This window comes from Desmodus rotundus, chromosome 10, assembly GCF_022682495.2.
Source record: "Desmodus rotundus isolate HL8 chromosome 10, HLdesRot8A.1, whole genome shotgun sequence".
In the NCBI taxonomy this organism is placed as follows: domain Eukaryota; kingdom Metazoa; phylum Chordata; class Mammalia; order Chiroptera; family Phyllostomidae; genus Desmodus; species Desmodus rotundus.
Window position 1 is genome coordinate 54,487,756 of NC_071396.1, and position 23,201 is coordinate 54,510,956.

A 23,201-nucleotide genomic window follows, 5' to 3' on the forward strand; every position below is an offset into this window, starting at 1 on the left:
CAAAGTCTGAAATCCCTCCCCACATTATTAACAAATACATCTACAATAAGCAACCATCTTTAACTGAAGTTGCATGCGGGGAAGAGTAATGATTTCAGAAGTAGAACTGAATTTCAGTCTTTGGACATCTTCTGTAACTTCTTCGTGCCTTCACTTGAGTCTATTTGTACCACTCGCTACTTCTACTGTTGTCATGAATACTACTGGTCTTTCCGAAGCAGTCACCTAGAGCCAGGGAATGTGCCAGGGGGTCTTACATGCATCAAAGTATTTAATCCGCACAACACACCCGGGAGTCGGGTCTTATGGCCTCCATTTTACCCTGGCTCAGAGACATTGAGTCTCCTGTCAACGTTACACAGCCAGCCAGGCAGCTGGAAGGAGTAATGACTGCTGAGAGAGCTTGAGGCCACACCTTCCACCTCCAGTAGCTATAATGATAATATGGGAATCCTTGGGGCGCCTAATACAGTGAGTGTACAGCATCTTAGTATGAGTTAGTTTAGGAGATCAATTTCCTCCCTCCCTGATAACAAAGACAGCATAAAAGCTGTCTCTGCTCCAGGGAAGAGGAGTCTTAAAGATGGGTTGGGGGTGAGAATGTGGGAAGTGATCTCATTGTTCCAAAATTAAAATTGTCCTTTTGAGAATGTACTCTTCAACATTCAGCTATGGGGGTGTGTGACAATGGGGAACAGGAGGTCCTTAGCCTGTTTAGGAAACAAGTTAGGACACATTTTAGGATTTCCACAATTTACCTGTGGTGTGTCTTGATGTGCTATGTAGGCTTGACTGTTACTAATCACAGGACGGAACATTCTTCCTTGGTCTGCCCTTAAGAGAAATCTGTTGCTGTATGTTTAGCCTTTGGGCCAGTGTGGCATCCCACAGTGTTTCGGTGGAGAGATGGTGGAAGAGAATCATGACACTAGCAGTGTTATCTGCTGACACGAAGGACAGGAATACGCTTACAGCCTAGACTTGGCTTCTTGCCTCTTGTTAAGGCGCCCAGCAGCCAGGCTTACTGACAACCTGCCTGAGACACGCTTGCTTACTCCAGCACTATTCAAATCTATGTGTTATATTGCTTTTGTTTCCTTCAAGGCTGTATCTTTTTAATCTCACTTCTCATTTGTTTACCTCCTCAACACTAAAGGAACAAGAAACAGTACAGAGCAGAGGATGTTAACCAATCTTGAACCAAGCCCCCGATCTCTCAAAAAGGTGGGAGAGAGGCATTCTCCAGACATTTTCCATTTTTTGAGGCTTCAGGTAGATTAAAAATTAAGTATACCTAAAGGGGGCTAGTGAAAACAGTTGCTTATTTTTACACACTTTACTGAAATAAATGAACATTTTAGCACAGAATAATGTAAAGCAATACTGTGCAAAGAAAATGATATTTACAGTGGTTATTAAAAAATACAAATTCTGGTTGTGTGGTCCAACCAGGGGTCACAAGGTGAAGGTTATCTAGTGAATGTTTTCTTTTCCCAATCCTTAGAGTGTGTCTCAGAGAGCATATATGTAACTACATTTCAAAGAGAAAGCTCATGGTCAAAATTTGCAGATTGCTGAAAAGGTGAGTCCCTGGTTCTTCTCTCTACAGCTCTTCCTGAGCCTCTGGCCCAGACATGGAACACAAACTTTTATGCTTATGTTAATTTTCTAGATTTCAAAAGATTCTCTGAGCAGTCCATTCTTCAAAAATGGTTAAGAACCAGTCTACAAAATTAGCATAACTTATGAAACCCAGATCAATGATCAGAGCTCCTCATTTTTGAATTTCAGAATACTCTTTTTTTACTGTAAATTTTTTTAGCCTTGCAATCTAACTTAATACGAAAGTCTTTTTAAATGACTTACTCTTTTGGTTCTCAAATGTGTAGTAATCTTAATTTCTTTCCTTTTTTAATGTTGTCTCTTCTTTATCCCTATTCTAGGATATATAAGGTTAAAAAGAGGACATTGGTCACACTGAACAGGCAGTGGTCTAAATTCACCCCGCTATGCCATGGCTGTGTGATTCCGTGGAAATGCTTTCTCTCTCTGGTCTTCAGTTTCTCTAAGATGGTGATTTCCATTCCTCAAGTTCCTTTTGATTTAAAAGGCTGTGGTTTTTCTTACTCCCAACTTTCACTTCCTCTTAAACTGTCCCTAGAATATTTTAATATCCAGTCTCCAAAGCTCATGTCGTGGTACACTGGCTGGCCTACTCTGTCAGAAATAAAACATTTGCTTATTTTTAACTACAACCAAACCCAATACTCAATGGCATGGATTCAGACTTATTTTTTCCTTGACCTGGTGGAAATGAAATGTTTATTTTGTTATCAAGGTGAACAGAGTGTTTCCGGTAATACTCAAGCCACTACAAAAACTTTAAAGTCAAAAGAAAAAGATCTAACTTTTGGCCCAGCTAAGCTGCCAGATACAGATCCATACTGCCAGTTTAGGGACAGTAGATGGCGATATAAGTGCATCAAATAACCATTTCCTTGATTGGTCCAGCATTAAAATCCCAGTGATTGAGGCCAGAACAGGTAATAGGGTTAAAGGAATAAAGTCAAATATAATCAGGTGTTAAGAGTGCTAGCTAATACTCTGAATGTGTTTGGTAACCTGATAGTCACTGAAAGAAAATGTTGTTAAACTAGAAATTAATTCATCCCGCTGATGCGTCCATATGCAAGCTAAGTCTTGAGATCAGAGTTGGCAATAAACACATGTATCCCATAAAATCTAACTCATACTTTTCTGTCCATTTTTGGTGTTTATGTTTTTTTTAAGTAGCAATTTTGGGAGATGGAGTGTGGCTCACATATATTATTCAGAGATGAAGTACTGTGTTCTCACTGAGAATGGGAGTCCGAGGACGCTAGGGTTTTAAAGGGGAAATGGCTGACTTACTGTAAGCTGTTGGCTGGGCCATTGTTGACTGGCAGGATCAACTGGAAGCACTTTGTTAGTGGATTAGGTTGCCCTGGAAATGCCTTCCTGAAACTCTAATGATGCACTTAAGGGAGTCCTCTGGGACCAGAGTAAACTGTAGCAGGCGTGTCTTCCACCAGAGACCTCTGAAGCTGAGTGGGGAGGGCGGGCGCGGCTGCACACCCAAGGAGATGCTCAGTGAGGAAACGGCCCCAGAGAAAGATTGCAGGTTACAATTTCGAACAGGTAAGTTAAGATAATGACTTAGTGGTGTAAACTGTGAGCTTTCTGAGGGTATCAGTGCTTCATGTATTCTTTTGAAAAAGCATGAATTCCGGAGAGACTGCAAATATTTATTTACTTATTTGTTGGGGGCGGTGTCACAGGGATGGAGCAGGAGGGAAAAAAAGAGGAGGGTGTTTGAGAGAACATGGTTTAATCCCCTTTGGTTAAAAAAAATCAAAACACCAAAACACCAGCTAATTTATAGTTTGAACGTTGGGATCAGTCGGTGTGGTTTAAGGAAAAAAAAAAAAAAGAGCAAGCTTTAGAGGGGAAATGTGCCCTTCAGCAGATATTCAGTGCCTGTGCAAAGGGTTGGTTTGTAGATTTTTCAAGTGAAGAATCACTTGCGTTTATCTCTTCACTGGTTTGGAGCTTGTTTCGGGGTCGGGGGTAGGCAGTGGAGGCATAAAGAGAAGAAAAGACTAAGCAAAGGCCCTGGGAAACTACAAACTTCCCGGCCGGGCACGGAGGGAAGCGGCGGCGCAGCGCGGCGTCCCTGCCCCAAGCCCCGCGCGCCTGGGAGTCGCGTGCCCACGGCCCGCGCGGCGGCCCCGTGCAGTCTCGGCAACGTGTCACCGAGGAGGACGTGACTCGGAGCTGCCTCCGCTTTCTCCAAGCCATATTCCTTTAAGATGATGTAATAGTCATTTCCCTGGATGGTTTCTTGCCTGCACTGCTGAAACAACAGCAGTCCAACTGCACTGGGAACTGTGGAACCGCCCAGCTCCGTCGCCCGCCCGAGCAGCCAGAACCCAGGACTTGCCCGCATCTCCGTGCTTCGGCGGCGCCGGCTCCCAAGGGCTCCCACCGTCTCCCAACGGCTGCCAACGGCTCCCAAGGGCTCCCAACGGCCCCCAACGGCTCCCAACGGCTCCCACCAGCTCCCACCTGGCTGGGAACATGGGAGCCTCTTCGCCGTTGCCGGCAGGTGGGATGGCTACCTGGGACCCCAGCAAGGCACCTCTGTCTTTCTTCCTGCGTCTGGGCTTTCTGAAAAGCTACTGAGACCTGATATCTCTTGCAACTCTGTTCTGTTTTAAGGATTCTTGCTGAGGTTTTGGTTTTTTTTTTTACCTTCCTGGAGACGCTTTGGTTGAATATTTTTCTCTGCCGTTCAACCCAATCACCACTAACCACCGTTTAACTTTTTTGTGACTTGCTTTAACGAGATTAAAAGTGAATATATACGTTCATACATACAAATATACATTTATATAAATATATAATCTTTTCTAAGAGCACACCTCTCCGGCACTTTTCATTAATAGGCTCAAGGTGGCTGTGCATTCTGACTGCTTTGCAGATGGGTATTTCTTCCCAGGACTGAGTTTCCAGCACTCAATAAGGTAAGTTCTGAGGTTTATTGATTTTCCTGTGCAGCTGAAAAAAAAAAAACAACCCTTTTAGAAGCTGAAAACTGCATATTCCTTTTAAATGCAGAAATACAAATAGAAATGTTTTTAATACTAATTGCTGGAGTTAGAGACGTATGGATAAACGTAGACACAAAATAGCTTGAGATAAGCTACTGCGTTGGAGAAAGGCTGAAATCAGTAGTTTCAGGACTGCTTATATAAAATAATATCTCCCTCCCTCAAGCCCTCCCTGTATCCTTCCCTCCCCCTCCCTCCCTCTCCCTCCCTCTCCTCTCCCCTCTCCAGCAGCTCTCTCTTTTTCTGACTCATACTGGATTTGAGGAAATAATTTTCTCTTTTTTCCTTTAGACAGATCTCTGAGTAACTGGGGACTTGGCCTGCCTTCTCTACTGAGCCTGGGGGAAGATCGAATGGAAATGAGTTGATTATATTCCATGAAGTAATAGCCTACTACCAGCCAGGGTTTAAGCTACTTCACCTGTGGACTCTTCTAAATTTTGTTTTCTTGGGGAAAAATACGGGCGTTAAGCAGCGGTCGTTTTTAATACATTAGCATCCTTCTCCCTCCCTAACAAGTTGATGTAAAGGATAAGGCTGTGAGTTTGGATTGTACCTTCAAATCAAAATAGGAGGAGGAAAAGAAAGGGACAATGGCTCTGAGTGGAAACTGTAGTCGTTATTATCCTCGAGAACAAGGGGCCACAGTTCCCAACTCCTTCCCTGAGGTCATGGAGCTGAATGTTGGGGGACAAGTTTATTTCACTCGCCATTCCACATTAATAAGCATCCCGCACTCCCTTCTGTGGAAAATGTTTTCCCCAAAGAGAGACACGGCCAACGATCTAGCCAAGGACTCCAAGGGAAGGTTTTTCATTGACAGAGATGGATTCTTGTTTCGTTACATACTGGACTATCTCAGGGACAGGCAGGTGGTCCTGCCTGATCACTTTCCAGAAAGAGGAAGACTGAAAAGGGAAGCTGAGTACTTCCAGCTCCCAGACTTGGTCAAACTCCTGACCCCTGATGAAATCAAGCAAAGCCCGGAGGAATTCTGCCATAGTGACTTTGAAGATGCCTCCCAAGGAAGCGAAACAAGAATCTGCCCCCCTTCTTCACTGCTCCCTGGTGACCGCAAGTGGGGTTTCATTACTGTGGGTTACAGGGGGTCCTGCACCATGGGCAGAGAGGGGCAGGCAGATGCTAAGTTTCGGAGAGTTCCCCGGATTTTGGTTTGTGGAAGGATTTCCTTGGCAAAGGAGGTCTTTGGAGAAAGTTTGAATGAGAGCAGAGACCCTGACCGGGCCCCAGAAAGGTACACCTCCAGATTTTATCTCAAATTCAAGCATCTGGAAAAGGCTTTTGATATGTTGTCAGAGTGTGGATTCCACATGGTGGCCTGTAACTCCTCAGTGACAGCATCTTTTGTCAACCAATATACAGACGACAAGATCTGGTCAAGCTACACTGAATACGTCTTCTACCGTAAGTGCAAAGGGCCGGTTTTGTTTTTTATGTGCACTGACTCTCTTCACAGATGTGTATGGTCTGCATGTTCAGTGTCTAAGGAATATTATTTAGGAACTTTTTAAAAAACTTGAGGTATAGTTAGAGTATTAGAGGTGGTTATTCAACTCTCAAGTCTTACCTAAGGCAACTTTTGTTTTTCCAGTTGAAGTCACAGAATATTAAAAGGCTTCAAAAATCACAAGATGCAAATGATATTGGTATAGGTATTATGTGAGATGAAAACAGACATGTGTATCTGTTTGCCAGATATTGAATTGCGAAGTAAGGTGATGATTAGAACTTGGCCCTTGTTCCATGGAGGTTGGTAGACTCAGAGTGCATAAAGTACTGCTGTCTATTTTTTTATCTGAACTTTGGGGGTCTATTAAGCTGGTTGCTGAAGACTTGCTTTCATCAGGGCCTTTGAAAACACAAGTGGATGTTGTACTGAATGACGTGGTTTTGGCTAGATGGCAGTATAGACTGACGAAAGACCCCCTTTCTCCCTCCCAGGATTCTTTAGTAGTTTGTACTCTTGAGTTGCACTGCAGACTTAATTAAGCTGACTTCATCTAAGATCCATCTAAAAGGAGCTAGATCCTTGAGACTTGTCAATCATGCGCAAACATCTAGTTAGCTGAGGTGGAGGTGATAGAATTACTGACATAAAAGGGAAAAAAGGGGAGGAAACTATTGTGCAGAAGCTTTTTAACTCGGTTTCTTAGAGGTCAGTCCATTTGCTTAAATGACAACTTTCAGCACAGATTGCCTTCTTTTAGGAAATGGCATATTTTAGATGAATTATAAGTCATTGACCTTTGAAAGGAGGGCAGTAAATCAGTCATAAAGTTTAGTGCTTGATTTAACTGCTGAAGTTAGGACCTGGGCATAGGGAAGTGAATTCCGTAAAAAATATGTTCCCATTGTTAACATTCTATTTTCTCTCTTATTTTAAGGCAAACCCATACATTTAAGGGGTTGAAATGCCAGAATTTATTTAAACATAAAGGTACAAATGAATTTCTTAGACTCATTTTCGCCTACAGTTGTACTTATTCCTTTGTAGATGGTGCTGGGAACCTTGGTGAATTGGTCAGTGGGAAGTCAAGTTGTTCTGTACTGAGTTGTCACACACTGGGCTTTTTAGAAGTGAAGTCATGTGGGTTGTATAGAAAGGACAGCCTGTGGAGAAACATGCAATCAGCTCTTAGTTCTGAAGTGTATTGATGTGTAGTAACAAGCATGATTTGGTCCAATAACCCTATCTATGGCCTTTATCTATAATCTATGTCTTCCCCTGTGCTGGAGCGCAGTTGCAGATACTGTTCTTCCTTCTGGTAAATTTCCCACTAGTATAGAGATAAGACTCTAGCTTTTTAGCCTTCTGTGGAGCAATCTGACATTATCTGTGATCCTGTAGGACAAATATCTTCCCCTCGCTTTTTGGAAAAAATGTACCTTGGAGTTCAAATCTAGGTTTGTGATATTTACCTTGTTCTCCAATTTATATTTGAAAACAGCATCTTAAAATGCTTCAGCCAAATAAACATACTAGCTCTACCCCCCCAAAAGACCATGATAGATTTCTAATCCCTTGTTCATCTAAATGAGGCCTGGAACCTGAAATGTATTTGCCTGCTAGCTCAGTGTCATTTCTGTGTCCATCAAAGACTCATGCATCTAACACTGTGCCCTTGTTAGGTTCCTCTGGATGGGCTCTGTTCTCCTGATCATATAATTGTTCTCGCTTTGTTGGACTGTTGAGAGGTTGCTGAGGAGCATTTTGCTCTCCATCCCTCCAAGGACAGGCTAGCACAAATACACAGAAACTTTATATTGCACAGGATGTATGTTGCATATGATATACTTCCTCTTTGTGCCTAACATCCAGAGCTCGGGGTTAACTCTTCCTCTGTCTTAGGACCAACAAAACTGACAGCTGGCTTTCTAGGGTGTGTAACAGCTTCCTTGCAGCTGCTTAGCCATAATTATTTAATTAGAAGCTGCCAACTGTGCCTATATAAGCATTAATTCATCAAGCTGTTGTATTCTGGTTAATGGGCTGAAACTATTGGGAGGTGCTCTAAAGCTGACTATATGCAATCTTTGGCAAGCCAGTGCTGGTCCCATGGAGTCCCACCAAGGGCTCCAGAGCCCCAGGGCAGTGTACACAAGCAGAACAGAGAGCTCAGAGGGCTGAAGGCAGGAGCCCTAGCCTTCTAGACTCGAAAAGGCAGTGTGCATCCCAGGTAGTTCCCCTGCATCCTTTAAAAACTAACTGGCACACACACACAAAGATGCTCTTTGCAGAGCAACTCGACTTCTTCTTAGGTTAAATAATATATGTACGTATACATGTATATATGTAATATATAAATTTTTATATATAAATACATAACAAATATATGAAATATATATAAACTTGTTAAATTTTATATATAATATATAAATTATATAGTAATAAATATATACATTTTATACATAAAACTTTATATATACACATATATACATATATATGTATATATCTCTCTATATATGTTTATATATCTCTATCTATCTATCTATATATATATAGAGAGAGAGATAGAGAGAGAGAGAAACTCCTTAGATCTAAGACCTGAGGAATAAACTCCATGCAATGAGACTCTTCTAAAATCCCAGGGATAATGAAGAGTTGCTTTGCCTGAATCCATATCACAGTAAAAAAAAAAAATTAATACATTGCACCTAGTGGCTGACAGTTATGGGGAGAGACTGCTTCTTTCCCTGTTTACCTAATTTCCCCCAAGTTTTTCAAGGGACAATTGGGAGACCAAAATCTCCCTGTATTATTAACAGGCTAGATTCTTATCTCATTTTATCTTCATGTAGATAAAAACTTGAGGTATAGCTAGAGTATTAGAGGTGGTTATTCAACTCTCAAGTCTTACCTAAGGCAACTTTTGTTTTTCCAGTTGAAGTCACAGAATTAATGATCATCATCATATAGTTTTGACTGAGTGCTAATGTAGGATTATGAACAAGTCAAGTCAACAGATGTCTGTACTGTGTGCTTAAAGGGGTGGTAAGAAATGTTTTTGTCTACATTGCTTACACACCAAAATATGATATGTGAGATGCTATGGATTTTGATTCACATATTAGCAACCAAGAAAATGTGATATGGGAACATAAAATGCTCATCCTAGGACTGCCTCATGCAGTGTTTTACATAATTCCTTTGTTTTAATTTCAAACAATGAGAAACGTACCTTTCCTCCTTTCCCACCCAACTAGCTAAATAATTACTTCTTTTCTATTCAAGTGTTTTATAGAAGGCAATATCGTAAACATCAGAGAATGCCTTCTTGAATCACCTGTAAATGAAATGGGAGCAAGTAATTTGCAAAAGAGAAGTCCTGCTTTTGAACCAGATACTCAATAGCCATTCATACCACTTAGGAACAAAATCACAGGTGCATGGAAATAAATGAACCTCTTATTTAGAGCCATCTTCCAGTCCCAGAGAGAGTAGGAAGATTGTTCTTGTTTGGAGAGAATTATGCACTTTTCCTTAATCCTACTCATGAGTGAGTTACTTCAGACAAATGCCTGAAAGCACTCAGATTGAAAGGTATTTACCTTTCAGAGAACCCTGATAACACAACCGCAAGCAAGGAGTTTAATTCATAGGATGCTTACTCTGTGAATTATAGACACTGATCATCTTTTCAACACAATTGCTTCTTGTAGGAGCATTTTAACCTTTCTTCTCTTTACTTCATTCCTTAAATTTAAAGGGTTGTTGCCACAAAAGTCTCTAACTTGCATTACCTACACAATATATGTGACCATGGCTGTTGAATGAGATGGAGGGTTGTAGAAAAGTAGATCAGGAAATGATTTCTCATAGAATTCAAGGGCATGGCCTTGTATTGGGAAGGAATATATGGTTCCGGCCACTGAATAATCCAACACAGACTTTAAATCTTCAGTAAGTAAAACCGTATGGTATTTATTTGTCTTTCTCCAAGTTTTCACTTAGCTTAATACCCTCTAGGTTCATCCATGTTGTCATAAGTAGTAGTATTTCATTCTTTTCTATGGCCAAGTAATATTCCACTGTGTATGTGTGTGTGTATGTATTCAATATATCACATCTTTTTTATCCACTCATCATGGCACTTAGGTTGCCTCCATACTTTGAATATTGTAAATAACACTGCAATGTATAGGGGTGCATATATCTTTTTGAATCACTGTTTTGGATTTCTTCAGATAAATACCCAGAAGTGGAATTCTGGGTAATGAATGTCAACTGTTAATTGAAAAATTCTTTTAAAAGCTTCAATAAGAGGGTGTGTTTTTATAGGAAAACAAGTGGAAATGCATCTGTCCTGAAATGATTCTAGCTCTTTTGCTCCTGGTTACTTGAAAGATACCAATGATAACTTCAATTTATTTCCCATAGGGATATGATATTGGCACATTCAGAATGAGACAACCAGTGTAGTCAAAACTGTGAAGGTTTGGTCTTTACCATCACGGACATCTCTTTCTGCGATGACTTTTGTCTTACCTACATTTTGTCTTATCTTTTCCTACATTTTAGTCATTCCTGCTTTCAAGTTCATTCTGTGTATGCTCCAACCAACACTTGTTGCCAGTAAAATTCTGTTCTGTCTTTATATTTAGAATACTTTTCAGGCATGATGTTACTTTCTCAGGTGTTGTTTTTTTTTAACATAAGAAACCTTTTAACAGTTGTGGATCAGGTGACCTTGTTTCCAGAAGGTAGTGTTCTTAAGGCTTGACGTGTTTTAATTTATAATTTAAAAATATAGCACAATCACCTTTAACTGTAACATAATCAACAAAAGAAAAAAGCAAACAAAATATAACCAGAGACATTGAAATTAAGAACAATGTAACAATAGCCAGAGGGGAATGGGGAGGGCATAGTGGGGAGAGGGGTTTACAGGAACTACTATAAAGGACACAGGGACAAAATCAAGGGGGAGGGTAGAGGTGGGGAAGGGAGGTGGAATTGGCTGGGATGGGGTGAAAATGCAGACAACTGTAATTGAATAACAATAAAAACTAAAAAAAAAATAAAAAAATAAAAGCAAAAAATATATAGCACAATGTATGTGTGAATCTTCATCACAAAGTCAGTTTAGACCTGTGCTTGGGCAGATATTGAATGGTAATGGTGATGATAAAGGACAAGGGTGGTGGGTGCAATTTCTTCATTTGTTTTTAAGATGCTGTGCTCTGAGCATTGGGCTCAATTTAACAGTGATGTAAGAATGTTAGTTAAATATTTTATTATATATATATTTTTTGTCATGCTGAACAAGATGTATCAACTAAGCCCATCTTGTGGCAGGTGATTGAAGTATTTTCTCCCTACACTTGTAGCATCACTGAATGAATTTATCAGCAAGAGAAGTGTCTACATGTGGCTAGAAGAGGGAGGTCTCTGAGATTGCCTCAAGGGCCTCGATATGTTTAAAAAGAAAAAAGAACAGAACTGGAAAGAGAAGACCAAATACTCCTGATAGTCAAATGAAGTTTGAATTTTAACAAAGGGATTAGAAGTGGAAATAGCTGATAATTTGCCACAAAGCTCCATTTGGAAGACCTCCAGGCACAAAGTGTGGAGAGGAGTGACTTGCATGGGAGAGAGAGTCAGTCTGATGCATAAAAAAGTTCCTTGAGAAATTGATAGATGAATGCTCATTTCTGCATCATAACTGACTGTTGCTCTTTTTCTTTGATCTTTGCTGTAGCTTTCTGCAAGTACTGGATTTCTTGGCAAGTCAGTTAAAAAACTTAGTGCAGAAATATTTATATGCATCCAAATGTCAAGACACCCAGCTCTAATAATTACAATTATCATTACAAGACCAATCTTGCATCATATCTATTCCTACCTACTTTCCTTCCTGTCTGCACTAGATTATTTTGAAGCAAATTTCATACACCTATTATTTCATTCATCTACAAATATTATATGTTCCAAAATAAAATGAATTAAAAAAATAACACAATATAATGCAATTATCACATGCAAAATTAATACAATGAGTCCTCACTTAATATCATAGATAAGTTCTACAACTTTAGTTGAAATGTGTAGCAAAACCAACTTGACCATAGACTAATTGATATAAACAAGAGTTAAGTTCCTGTGGGATCTCATCACCATCATGACAAAATGATGTTGAAAAAATGTTATTTGAGGACTTGCTGTAATTCTTTAATTTAATATCTAGTTCAAATTTTTGCTTTTCTCATAATATTTTTTTTAAAGTTGGCTTGTTTGAGTCAAGACCCAAATAAATTCCATTTGTTACCTTTGGTTGCTATTTTTTTCTCTTTAAAAATAAAAAAAATTGCATGTAACTTACATGCAACAAAGTGATAATATGTATATCTTAAATATCTTTTAATCTCTCCCTTTTTTTCCCCTTTTCTTACCTCGCTTTTCCAATTTGTTTGAAGAAACCAAATTGTTTATGATGTTGAATGTCCCACATTCTGGGTCTCATTGATTCACCTCTATGATCTCTGTAATACCATAAACATATTTTTCTGACCCCTGTATTTTCTGTGAATTTGTTATATCTAAACTCTAGATTCCAGGGACTTGATCAGATTCAAGTTCATCATTTCTGGTAAGAAATCTTCATGAGTGATGAGAAGTTCACATGTAATTTGCTTTGGCAGATTGAAATGCTCTGTGCTATGAAGGCAAGGGAAGGATTTCTTTTTATGGTTAGTTTTAAATATTTATCATATAGATAAGTAGCAGCTGGGACCTATTTATTGTCTGCATTGTCCAAGTTGATTCTGATGATTTGGCAAGCAATAAAATAGACCCCTATTTGTCTTCCCAGTCATTCATGCACTGGCTAGTGTTCCACTGCCAGGGTCATCATTAGACTGGGCTACCATCAGGATGCAGTGAGCCTGCCCAGATGTGTGCACTGGGTCTGCACTTGGGGGAGGAATCATTTTGGTTGGAGAAGGTTGCAGCCTGGCTATTCTAATTTTGTATTTTTGGATTCTTTCAACTATGTTGATGCTCCACTGAGCTCATCATCTGTTTTTTTTTTTCCAAACTGCTTCTCTCCCTGTGTTCTTTATCTCCATAAATGACAATTCAGTCATTCAGTTGCCCAGGGAAGAATGAAACCTGGATGTCATCCCTAACTCTTCCTTCTCCCCAGCCACTATTCTCCAATCTGTGACAAGTCCTATTGGTTCTTCTTCTTCTCTCTCAAGTCCATTCATTTCTTTTAATTTCCACTGATGCTACTCTGGCCCAGACCACCAGCATTTCTACATGACTGTAAAGACCCTTAAATATTCCTCTCCACCTCATATCTGGTGGTGCTCCCTTTGGATCTCTTCTGTCTACTACAAACATGATGAGATCTCTGTAATGTGAGCCCGACCATGTCACTCCGCCGTCTACAGTTCTTCCCTGCCTTACACTGACCTTAAATCTAAATACAGACTCTGCTCTGCACCACAGCCCCTTGTGAAATGACCTCTGCTTTCCTTCCTGAGTCTTCTGTTGTCATCCTGCCCCTTGCATTTTTAACCTCAGGTATCCATGACTTCTTTCAGTTCCTGGATGCTGTTTCACATTTGCTTCTTCTGTTTTGTATGTGATGTTTCCTATTCTTCATTCACCTGCCTTGATTAGCTAAATACTGCAGGACCCGCTATGGAGGGTACTTTTGGGGGGGGATGCCTTTCTTAGTCACTGTAGTTGGATTAGGCACCCCTTATCTTTGCCCCATACATCCCTATTTTTCTTTACCATGACACAGATAATACTATATCATGTTTGCTTATTTAACTATCTCTCCAACATGAAGACTGCAAGCTCTGGGAAGAAAGGAACTGTGTCTGTCATGTTCATCATAATGCCTGGCATAGTACCTGGCAAAAATGTACATCCTCCAAAAATAGTTCTCAAAAGGACAACAAATGAATGCCCACTGCAGAGTTCTGTTGTGGTCGTGATGCCCCTGCCTTGACTATGCCATCACGTTAGCTCTTAACAGAAGAATGGAAGAGCAGTGGCAGTGTGACGGTCCATTAAATAATAGTAGTGGCACAGTGGTATCTCCTAATACCACTCCATGCTTCTGGTACTGGGCTGGGTGGGCACGTGAATACAAACTGGAGTTCTCACCAAAAGATGCTCTGCTTTTAGCACATGTGCAGAGATTCTAGCTCAAGGGAACTGAGAAAAACATGAGCAGCAGTCTCCTTCTAGTTGGTTCACCCAAGCAGGAGCACATAGAAACTGTGCGGCCTCCTTTAAGGACTAACCCAGTAGGGATGCAGGATTCAGAAAAGTACTACAAGGTGGAGATAAGAGCCCCAGTGGGAAAAGAACCCTGCTAGAATGCAAAGTGTGCAGTGAGAGTGACCAAATCACCTTCTTAATTTTCTTACTGCTGAAGGATTCCACTTCTTCCTTCGCTCCCTTCCATAAACAGTAATGGTCATTTATTTATGTCAGAGGCTGCATAACATGGTTTTGGAGCCTACACTGCCTGAGGTTGAGTCGCTAACTATTTGATCATTGGCATATTACATCTGTGCCTCAGTACGCTCACTCTAAAATGGGGATGCCTCATAGGGTTGTTGTGAAAATCAAATGGCTTAATAGGTATCGAGTGCTCATGATAGTGCCTGGCACCCAGTCAGTGCCACGGAAGTGTTAGTACGTAGTAACAAATACTGGCGTGGGTGAGACACCCGTGGGTCCTCCTAATTACTTATCTGATTCTTTCTAATATGTCCTCTTGGATACTTTGTCCAGTTTGCTGATTCTATGCATGTTGAAACAAACAAACAAACAGAAACTGCCCCACATGATGAAATTTTTACTTTTCTACTTTTAGTCCTCTGTCCCATTCCAAAGCAGAAAGTTCTAGTAATTTCCCCACCCTAATTTATAGAGACCTTTTATTCTGAGTATATCTGCTATAATGCGATAATGAACTAGTTACACTGGTGAAAATAGGAGGCGACCCATTATACCTAACTCAGTAGCACATTTAAGAGACTTTCAGATGATTGTATACTGTTTAAGAAAACGCTGTAGACTCTCCAGATTAACACTACTAAACAACTAAATAGAGAAAAGGATAACTAGGTTCTTGTAATGGTGACTTTTCTTTAAAGGAGGACCTGGAGCCATAGAGAAATTCCAGTAGCTGGGAGAGGGGAAATGGGCACATGGATGTTAGAAGGTGGCAGAGGAATAAAGTTAAAACTAAGGGAACACTCTAGGCTTGGAGAACCATTGCAGAGTTCTGAAAATACTCCAAACAGAAAAGGAGCTGGCCTGCAATGCAAAACACATCAATCACTGGTCAAGCATCATAGCTAATTTTCTTCCAGTTAAGCATTCAGGTACATCAGGTACAGAAATTTTCTTATGGGCCTGTGCCTGCAAATCTGCACTGTAGTGCAAATGGAAAATAGATTTCATTTTTCATTAAGTTACTTTCTAGCTAACTAGGTGAAATATCTTTTTTTTCCTTTAAACAGAGGGATACCTGTGTAGAATTATAAAATTTGTCAAGCTGCAATGAAATAGGAAGGTATTAATCCTGTTTGTGTAAGAAAAGTATGCCTTAGAAAACGAGCAGCTCTGCCTGGTTGTTCTGGATAGATACTCCTGTGTCATGAAGCAGTAATGATTGATGCTATAATGTGTGAAACTTGCAATATTTTAAAGTCCATTTTTAGGCCCATGGGGGTTCAGTAATGTAAAATATTTGTTTGAAAAGATCTGATTGTTTCACATTTACTGAGGACCTGCTTTATTATATAAAGTACTTTATTTAGGGTTTTTCAGTTGAGGTGGATAAAAATATATCTTTATGCAAAGAATAAAGATATTTTTTCCTCACTTACCAAGTGCTTTAATTTTAAAAAATTTTCAGCTTCCGGCCAAGATGGAGGCATAGGGAGACACACTGTGCCTCCTTGCACAACCAAAAGAAGGACGACAACAATTTAAAAACAAAAAACAACCAGAACTGACAGAAAATTGAACTGCATGGAAGTCTGACAACCAAGAATATAAAGAAGAAACATTCATCCAGACCAGTAGGAGGGGCGGAGACAGGCAGCCAGGGTGGGGAGGACTCGCAGCAAGGCGGCTGGCGGACCCAGCGAGGTGGCGGATTGTGGAATGGGGCAGGCGAGGCTGCGGCTGGCAGACCCTGTGGCCCCACATTCACGCATAGATAAACTGGGAGGAACAGCGGGGGAGTGAAGCAGACCACGCAACCCAGGGGTCCAGCGTGGGGGAAATAAAGCCTCAATCCTCTGATTGAAAACACCCATGGGGGTTGAGGCAGCAGCAGGAGAAACTCCCAGCATCACAGTAGAGTTTGTTGGAGAGACCCACAGGGGCCTAGAGTGTGCACAAGCCCATCTACCCACTTGAAAATCAGCACCAGAGGGGCCCAATTTGATTGTGGGTAGCAGAGGGAGTGACTGAGAGCCAGCAGAGAGTGGAGAAAGAGCCATTGCTCCCTCTCTGCCCCTCCCCCACATGCAGCATCACAGCAAAGCGACCACCCTTACCCCTCCCTGGTAAACACCTAAGGCTCCACCCCTTTACATAACAAATGCATCAAGACAAAAAAAAAAAAAAAAAAAAAAAAAAAAAAAAAAAGCCCAAATGAAAGAACAGATCAAAGCTCCAGAAAAAATACAACCAAGCAATGAAGAAATAGCTAACCTATCAGATACACAGTTCCAAACACTGGTAATCAGGAAGCTCACAGAATTGGTTGAATTTGGTCGCAAATTAGATGAAAAAATGAAGGCTATGCTAAGAGAAACAAAGGAAAATGTACAGGGAACCAATAGTGAGGGAAGGAAACTGGAACTCAAATCAACTGTGTGGACCAGAAGGAAGAAAGAAACATCCAACCAGAAAAGAATGAAGAAACAAGAATTACAAAAAAAAATGAGGAGAGGCTTAGGAACTTCCAGGACATCTTTAAACGTTCCAACATCCGAATTATAGGGGTACCAGAAGGAGAAAAGGAAGAGCAACAAATTGAAAACTTATTTGAACAAATAATGAAGGAGAACTTCCCTAATCTGGCAAAGGAAATAGACTTCCAGGAAGTCCAGAAAGAGTCCCAAAGAAGCTGGACCCAAGGAGGAACACACCAAGGCACATCATAATTACATTTCCCAAGATTACACAGAAGGAGAGAATCTTAGAAGCAAGAGAAAAGGACACAGTTCCCTACAAAGGAGTTCCCATAAGACTGTCAGCTGATTTCTCAAAAGAGACCTTACAGGCAAGAAGGGGCTGGAAAGAAGTATTCCAAGTCATGAAAGGCAAGGACCTACATCCAAGATTACTGTATCCAGCAAAGCTATCATTTAGAATGGAAGGGCAGATAAAGTGCTTCTCAGATAAGGTCAAGTTCAAGGAGTTCATCATCACCAAGTCCTTATTATATGAAATGTTAAAGGGACTTATCTAAGAAAAGGAAGATAAAAAATATGAACAGTAAAAGTGACAGCAAACTCAGTTATTAATGACCACACCTAAAACAAAAACAAAAGCAGACTAAGCAAACAACTAGAACAGGAACAGAACCACAGAAATGGAGATCACATGGAGGGTTATCAACAGGGGAGTGGGAGGGGGAGAGAGGGGGGAAAGGTACAGAGAATAAGTAGCATAAATGGTAATTAGAAAATAGACAGGGGGAGGGTAAGAATAGCATAGGAAATGTAGAAGCCAAAGAACTTATATGTATGATCCATGGACATGAACTATAGGGGGGGAATGTGGGAGGGAGGAGGTGGTCAGGATGGAGTGGAGTGATGGGGGGGAAATGGGACAATTGTAATAGCATAATCAATAAATATATTTAAAAAAAGAACAAAAAATTTCCAGTTAGAGTTCACATTCAATATTATATTAGTTTCAGGTATAACATACATAATTTAACAAAGTGCCCCCCCATAAGTCTAGTACCCACCTGACGCCATACATAGCTATTACAATATTAATGACTATATTCCCTGTGCTCTGCTTTACATCTCCATGACTGTTCTGTAACTACCAATTTGGACTTCTTAATCCCTTCACGTTTTTCACCCCCAACACCCTCCCACCTGGTGACCATGAGTGTGTTCCCTTTATCTGTGAGTCTCTTTCTGTTTTGTTTATTTGTTTCTTAGGTCCCACATATACATGCCATCATATGGCATTTGTCTTTCTCTGACTTATTTCACTTAGCATAATACCCTCTACATCCATCTGTGTTGTCACAAATGGTATGACTTCGTTCTTCTTTTTTATGGCCAAGTAATATTTTATTGTATGTAAGTACTGCATCTTCTTTACCCACTCGCTTATCAATGGGCACTCAGGTTGCATCCATGTCTTGGCTACTGTAAATAATGCTGCAGTGAATATAGGGATGCATATATCTTTTCAAGTTAGTATTTTGAATTTCTTCAGGTAAATACCAAGAAGTGGGATTGCTGGGTCATTTAGTTCTATTTTTAATTTTTTGTCTCCTAGTACTGTACTTCTCCACAGTCAGCCAGGGAAGAGATTCACATTGTGCCCAGATCCAACTGCAGGCCCTTCTCACTTTCCTTCATCTGCACCTTTCTGTAAGACAAATGCGTGTGTGTATGTATCTTATTTTCATTTTTTAAAAAGATTTTATCCATTTATTTTTAGAGAGGGGGAAAGGGAAGGAGAAAGAAAGAGAAACATCAATGCATGGTTGCCTCTCACATGCCCCCCTACTGGGCACCTGACCCACAATCCAGGCATGTGCCCTGAGTGAGAATCAAACCAGTGACCCTTTGGTTTGCAGGCTGGCACTCAATCCACTGAGGCACACCAGCCAGGGCTACCCATCTTATTTTCTAACAGATCTTGACATTCCTTCATCAGAAGGACCTCCTTTCATAGGCAAAAAAATTGCCTCCTTTCATAGGCAAATTCAAGTAACTGAGGTCTAGCTTCAGTTACTTGTCCAAAAATGTTTGCTACCTTCTGTCCACATGAGTAAGTGTGAGGCACTGCTTTGACCTTGCTATGCCCTTTGCTTCCGTGTGTTGGCTTCCTACAGCTCTGCAGTGATTGGCTCACACACTCCTCCTAGAAATATTTATTGAATACTCACTCTGCACCTGGATTGCATGCAGTTCCAGGGTCACCTGTGAACAAGTGGCATGTGGTCAATCTACTCATGGAGCATATAGTTAGGAAAAGATTAGACTAATAAGTGGGCAATTTCAGTCTAGAGTAATGGGCAAATGTAAACTGGTATGAGAATGGAGAGGGGGCTTCTAATCTGAACTTGGAGTATCAGCAAATTAAACTAGATTTTATGTTAATGCTAAGAGAGGATAAAATGCTTAAGTCTTTAATGCATTGCTGACTTTAAATTACTAAAGTATCTAAATACAAAATATCTAAAATACTAGATGGCTGATGAAGTCATCAACAGTTATAGCCCAGGATGACTTAGAAGAATATTAAGATTGTTAGCAATCATTTCATGTCTCATTGAATGGGATTTTCCCCAGTGATAGCTGTGTGAATGATTTAGTTACTCTGGGAACCAATATCTTTCTTTTCAACTCTTCAGTTCTCTCTTCCATTCAAACCTTTGTCCTGTGAAAGTTCAATGTGCAACACCAGGAGCCACACTATAGCCTTAGATGACTGGTAACTCATTTTAAAGACACTTTATAATTATGTCTGCAGTCTCCTTTTATGATGATTCTCAAAATGGTATGTATCATTATTATTATTTTAACTTTATGGATTCATCAGTCTCACGCACAAGAAGTCATATTCTGTAACTGCCACAGTGCTGAACACAGGGGGTGCTTAATAAGCATTTATTGAATGCATAAATTTGTAACACTACATTTTAAAGCAAGAAAATGTGAAATGTAAAATGAACAAAATTTGCCCCCAGTTTTACTTGATATTAAGTTTTAAGCATGGACGCAGTCTATGAGAGACAGTGAAAATATGGTTGTATACACTGATAACATCAGACCTATCTGGATAAAAAATCTTAGTTTTGTCACTTACATACACCCCCCCCCCCACACACAGGTGTAGATATACAGGGTCTGGCACAAATAACGCCCCTTTTTATTACAAAATCATAAGCATGTAATTCTGTAACATAACAGTATCAAACTCAAGCATACCATATGACATATTAGGTGAAATGTTCAAATTAAAACTATAAATTATAATACTCACATTATTACCCTACCAACCACACTCAAACAGGTGTTACTTCTGTCAGACCCTGTATATTTAAGGGGAGATTAATTTCTGGCTACTATAGTAGACATGCATGAAGGGAAAGAAGAAAAGAATAACTTAAACACTGAGAGAGAGGATAGAAGGTATAGACAATAGCAGAAAACTGGCTTTGATGAGTCACTTAACCCCTGCAACCCTCTGGTACCTCAATTGTATAATAAGAATAGCGGACCTATTTAATTACCCCATAGGACACTGAGTAGCAAATGACATGACATATGAAGTGACTGGTGCTTGATTAGATGTCTGCTATTAAGGCAGATTTTATATGAGCCTGAGTGAACATCCAGAGAACTTCTTAAGGAAAGGTAACCACACCAAAGAAGAAGGGGATTAGATGCTTACTTAGAAAGTTGTTAAAGCATTCAGACACTGATGGTCACAATAAGCAGACAGGTTTTAGTGGGACTGCAGTGCCTGCACTGCTTGGGTCTTCTCCGCTTGTGTAACGATCATCCGCTTATGTCTGAAGGTACTGGCCAAATGGATATAAGCAAACCCCTATGGGAGCCCCATCAGTGGTAGTGCTGAGTGGGAGCTGAAAGCGTATCTTTGATGCTAGGAGTACCAACTGGATGTACAAAATCAGAGCATCCTGGACGGTGAGGGAATCTCGTGATTTCATGATTGCTTCCTCTCTTTGAGTCTCCAGGTTTAAACGAAGGCCTTGATGGAAGCCAGCATACAGAATCTTTGAGAGTGGTGGTATTTAGATTGTAGTGGGGATTGGGTGTGAGTAAGACATTCTTCCCTATTCCCTCTTTCTTTTTTTTTCTGGTGGCCCTTGGGACGGTTACCGGAAACCTAGGGCTCAGTGGCACTGTTTGAAAAATCTTAACCCTGACATTTTAATGAAATGTTGAATTTACATCTTATGAAGAATTGCCTTTCTACTTTTTTTGATCAGGTTCTTAGCTGTGTATTCCTTTCTACTGCCTTTATTTTCATTAGACTTACACTAGTACTCAGGACCTAAGTTTCAGTGAAGGGTGAACTGGAGAAAGGCAATTATTAGAAAAAGTGAAAAGCAAAACTAAATTAATTTTGCTTCCATCTTAGGTATGTTACAGAGAAGCCACCTTAATTATCCACTTTACATGTTTTTTTTGTTTTTTTGTTTTTTTTTTTGAACAACACTAGCAATGACAGTTATTGCTATGGAAAGAAAGCATGGACAATGGTCTTCACATCCAACTTTATGTGCTTTATACTTAGTAGTTTGGAATTGTTTCCTAATAAAGCCTAAGGTTAATATATTACTCTATTAGATCAATATAATGTATATTTCCTCCACAGAGCTTAGGGGACAGTGGTAAAATCTCTGATTGAAACTGTGCTTTCTATCTTGACATGTAGAAGTAATTGTAAACAAAAGAATCTATTTTGGGGATGTTTGGAAATAATCCCTCATACCAGCCATACTCTTCTGTATAAAAACACCAGGACTACTTTCTTTTTATTGTAGCTATATTTTTATGTTGTTTATAGCCTGTGAATTGCCTTGGTAACTTGCTTCCTTTTATGGGAAAACAAATTTTCCTCTAAATAAGCAGATGCAATGTAATCAAATAATTGCTATCTTAATTTGCAGCAGAGGTCCTCCTGAGCAGACATAAAATGTAGGTAAGCAGTGGCATATATTTAAACTCTGATATTATCAAAGATGTTAACAACAATCATAGCTATCCTGTATTGAACTCTATGTCAGGTATCAAGTCAAGTGTTTCTCATTTTATCTTCATGAAACCTTGACAACAAGAATCTGAGGCTCAGAGAGATTTCACTTGCTCAAGGTCATGGTGAGTGGCTGCTACAGAATTTCTGTATGGGAAAAACCTAGTAGTGTTAAGTTTGAGAAAAGTTCATTCATTTATATCAAGGATGGAGGTGCCAGTGGACCGATGACAATCAAGGGTGTGTGATAGATGGGGATGAATTTTGAAATAACCCTCCCAACCCCATAGACCCATGTTACTTCCACGTGATCTCCTAATTGATAAAGCAGAAGTCAAACCCTGGTGGCCCTGACCCACTTCTGGCACTCTTGACTGTCGTGCCATAACACAGAAATGCCAGGTGGCATTGCTATCTTTTTCAAACTGCCAAAAGCAACTCTTCAAGAGAACCACCTCCCATGATTAAGTGAGGAGCCCACACACAGCCTCCAGCAGGGGTGGGATGGCAGAAGGCGCTGGACAGGCCTGGTTTCCCATTCTCTCTCCCCTTCAAATTTCACTATTTTCCCATGATATAGCCTTAAAAAATTAAACCAGATTGGGCTGAAATCTGCAAATCTGTCCTCAGTTACCCACACAGAACTTCTGGGATACAAACTCTTTTTTCCAGAGACTCCTACACAGCATTATTTTTAAGAATTCGATTGCCTAGGTACCCACAGATATGAAAAGGCACAAGATTTCATAGTACACAAAGATGTCAAAAGCATTTGAAATGGAATAGGAAAGACTTATCCTTGTTTCCTCTACTCCACCAAATACCCAAGAAAAGAAAAAAAGTAACAAAAAATAATAAAAATTACAAAGATGCATTAGTAGTTTCTAGTTCTAGAGTTAGAAGCAGCAAAACTGAGATGAGTGAGGTAGTCGTAAACAAGGTTAATCCAGATGCCCTGATGGGCACTGTTGGTCCCCAGAGAAAAGGCATATTCAAGTATGAACCTGTGACTAACCTGAAACTCTGTTTCAATAATAAATATACTACAATGAGCTGCTCTTTTAACA

At 40.1% G+C, this 23,201-nt stretch overlaps 1 protein-coding gene across 4 annotated transcripts in view; it reads left to right on the top strand.

Moving 5' to 3' along the window:
• Positions 1 to 3,091: 3,091 nt before the first annotated feature.
• KCTD16 (potassium channel tetramerization domain containing 16) overlaps positions 3,092 to 23,201 on the top strand; it is a 230,354-nt gene continuing 210,244 nt past the window's right edge. Inside the window, exons 1-3 of one of the 4 annotated variants that reach the window (XM_045183998.2) lie at positions 3,092 to 3,177; positions 4,485 to 4,562; positions 4,941 to 6,074. In XM_045183998.2, coding sequence (XP_045039933.1) covers positions 5,243 to 6,074 — 832 coding nt within the window. In that variant the 5' untranslated portion in view covers positions 3,092 to 3,177; positions 4,485 to 4,562; positions 4,941 to 5,242. Of the gene's footprint in view, positions 3,178 to 3,650; positions 4,563 to 4,940; positions 6,075 to 23,201 lie in introns of those variants that run through there. The other 3 variants (XM_045183999.3, XM_045183997.3, XM_024575270.4) reach the window with 3 other exon arrangements.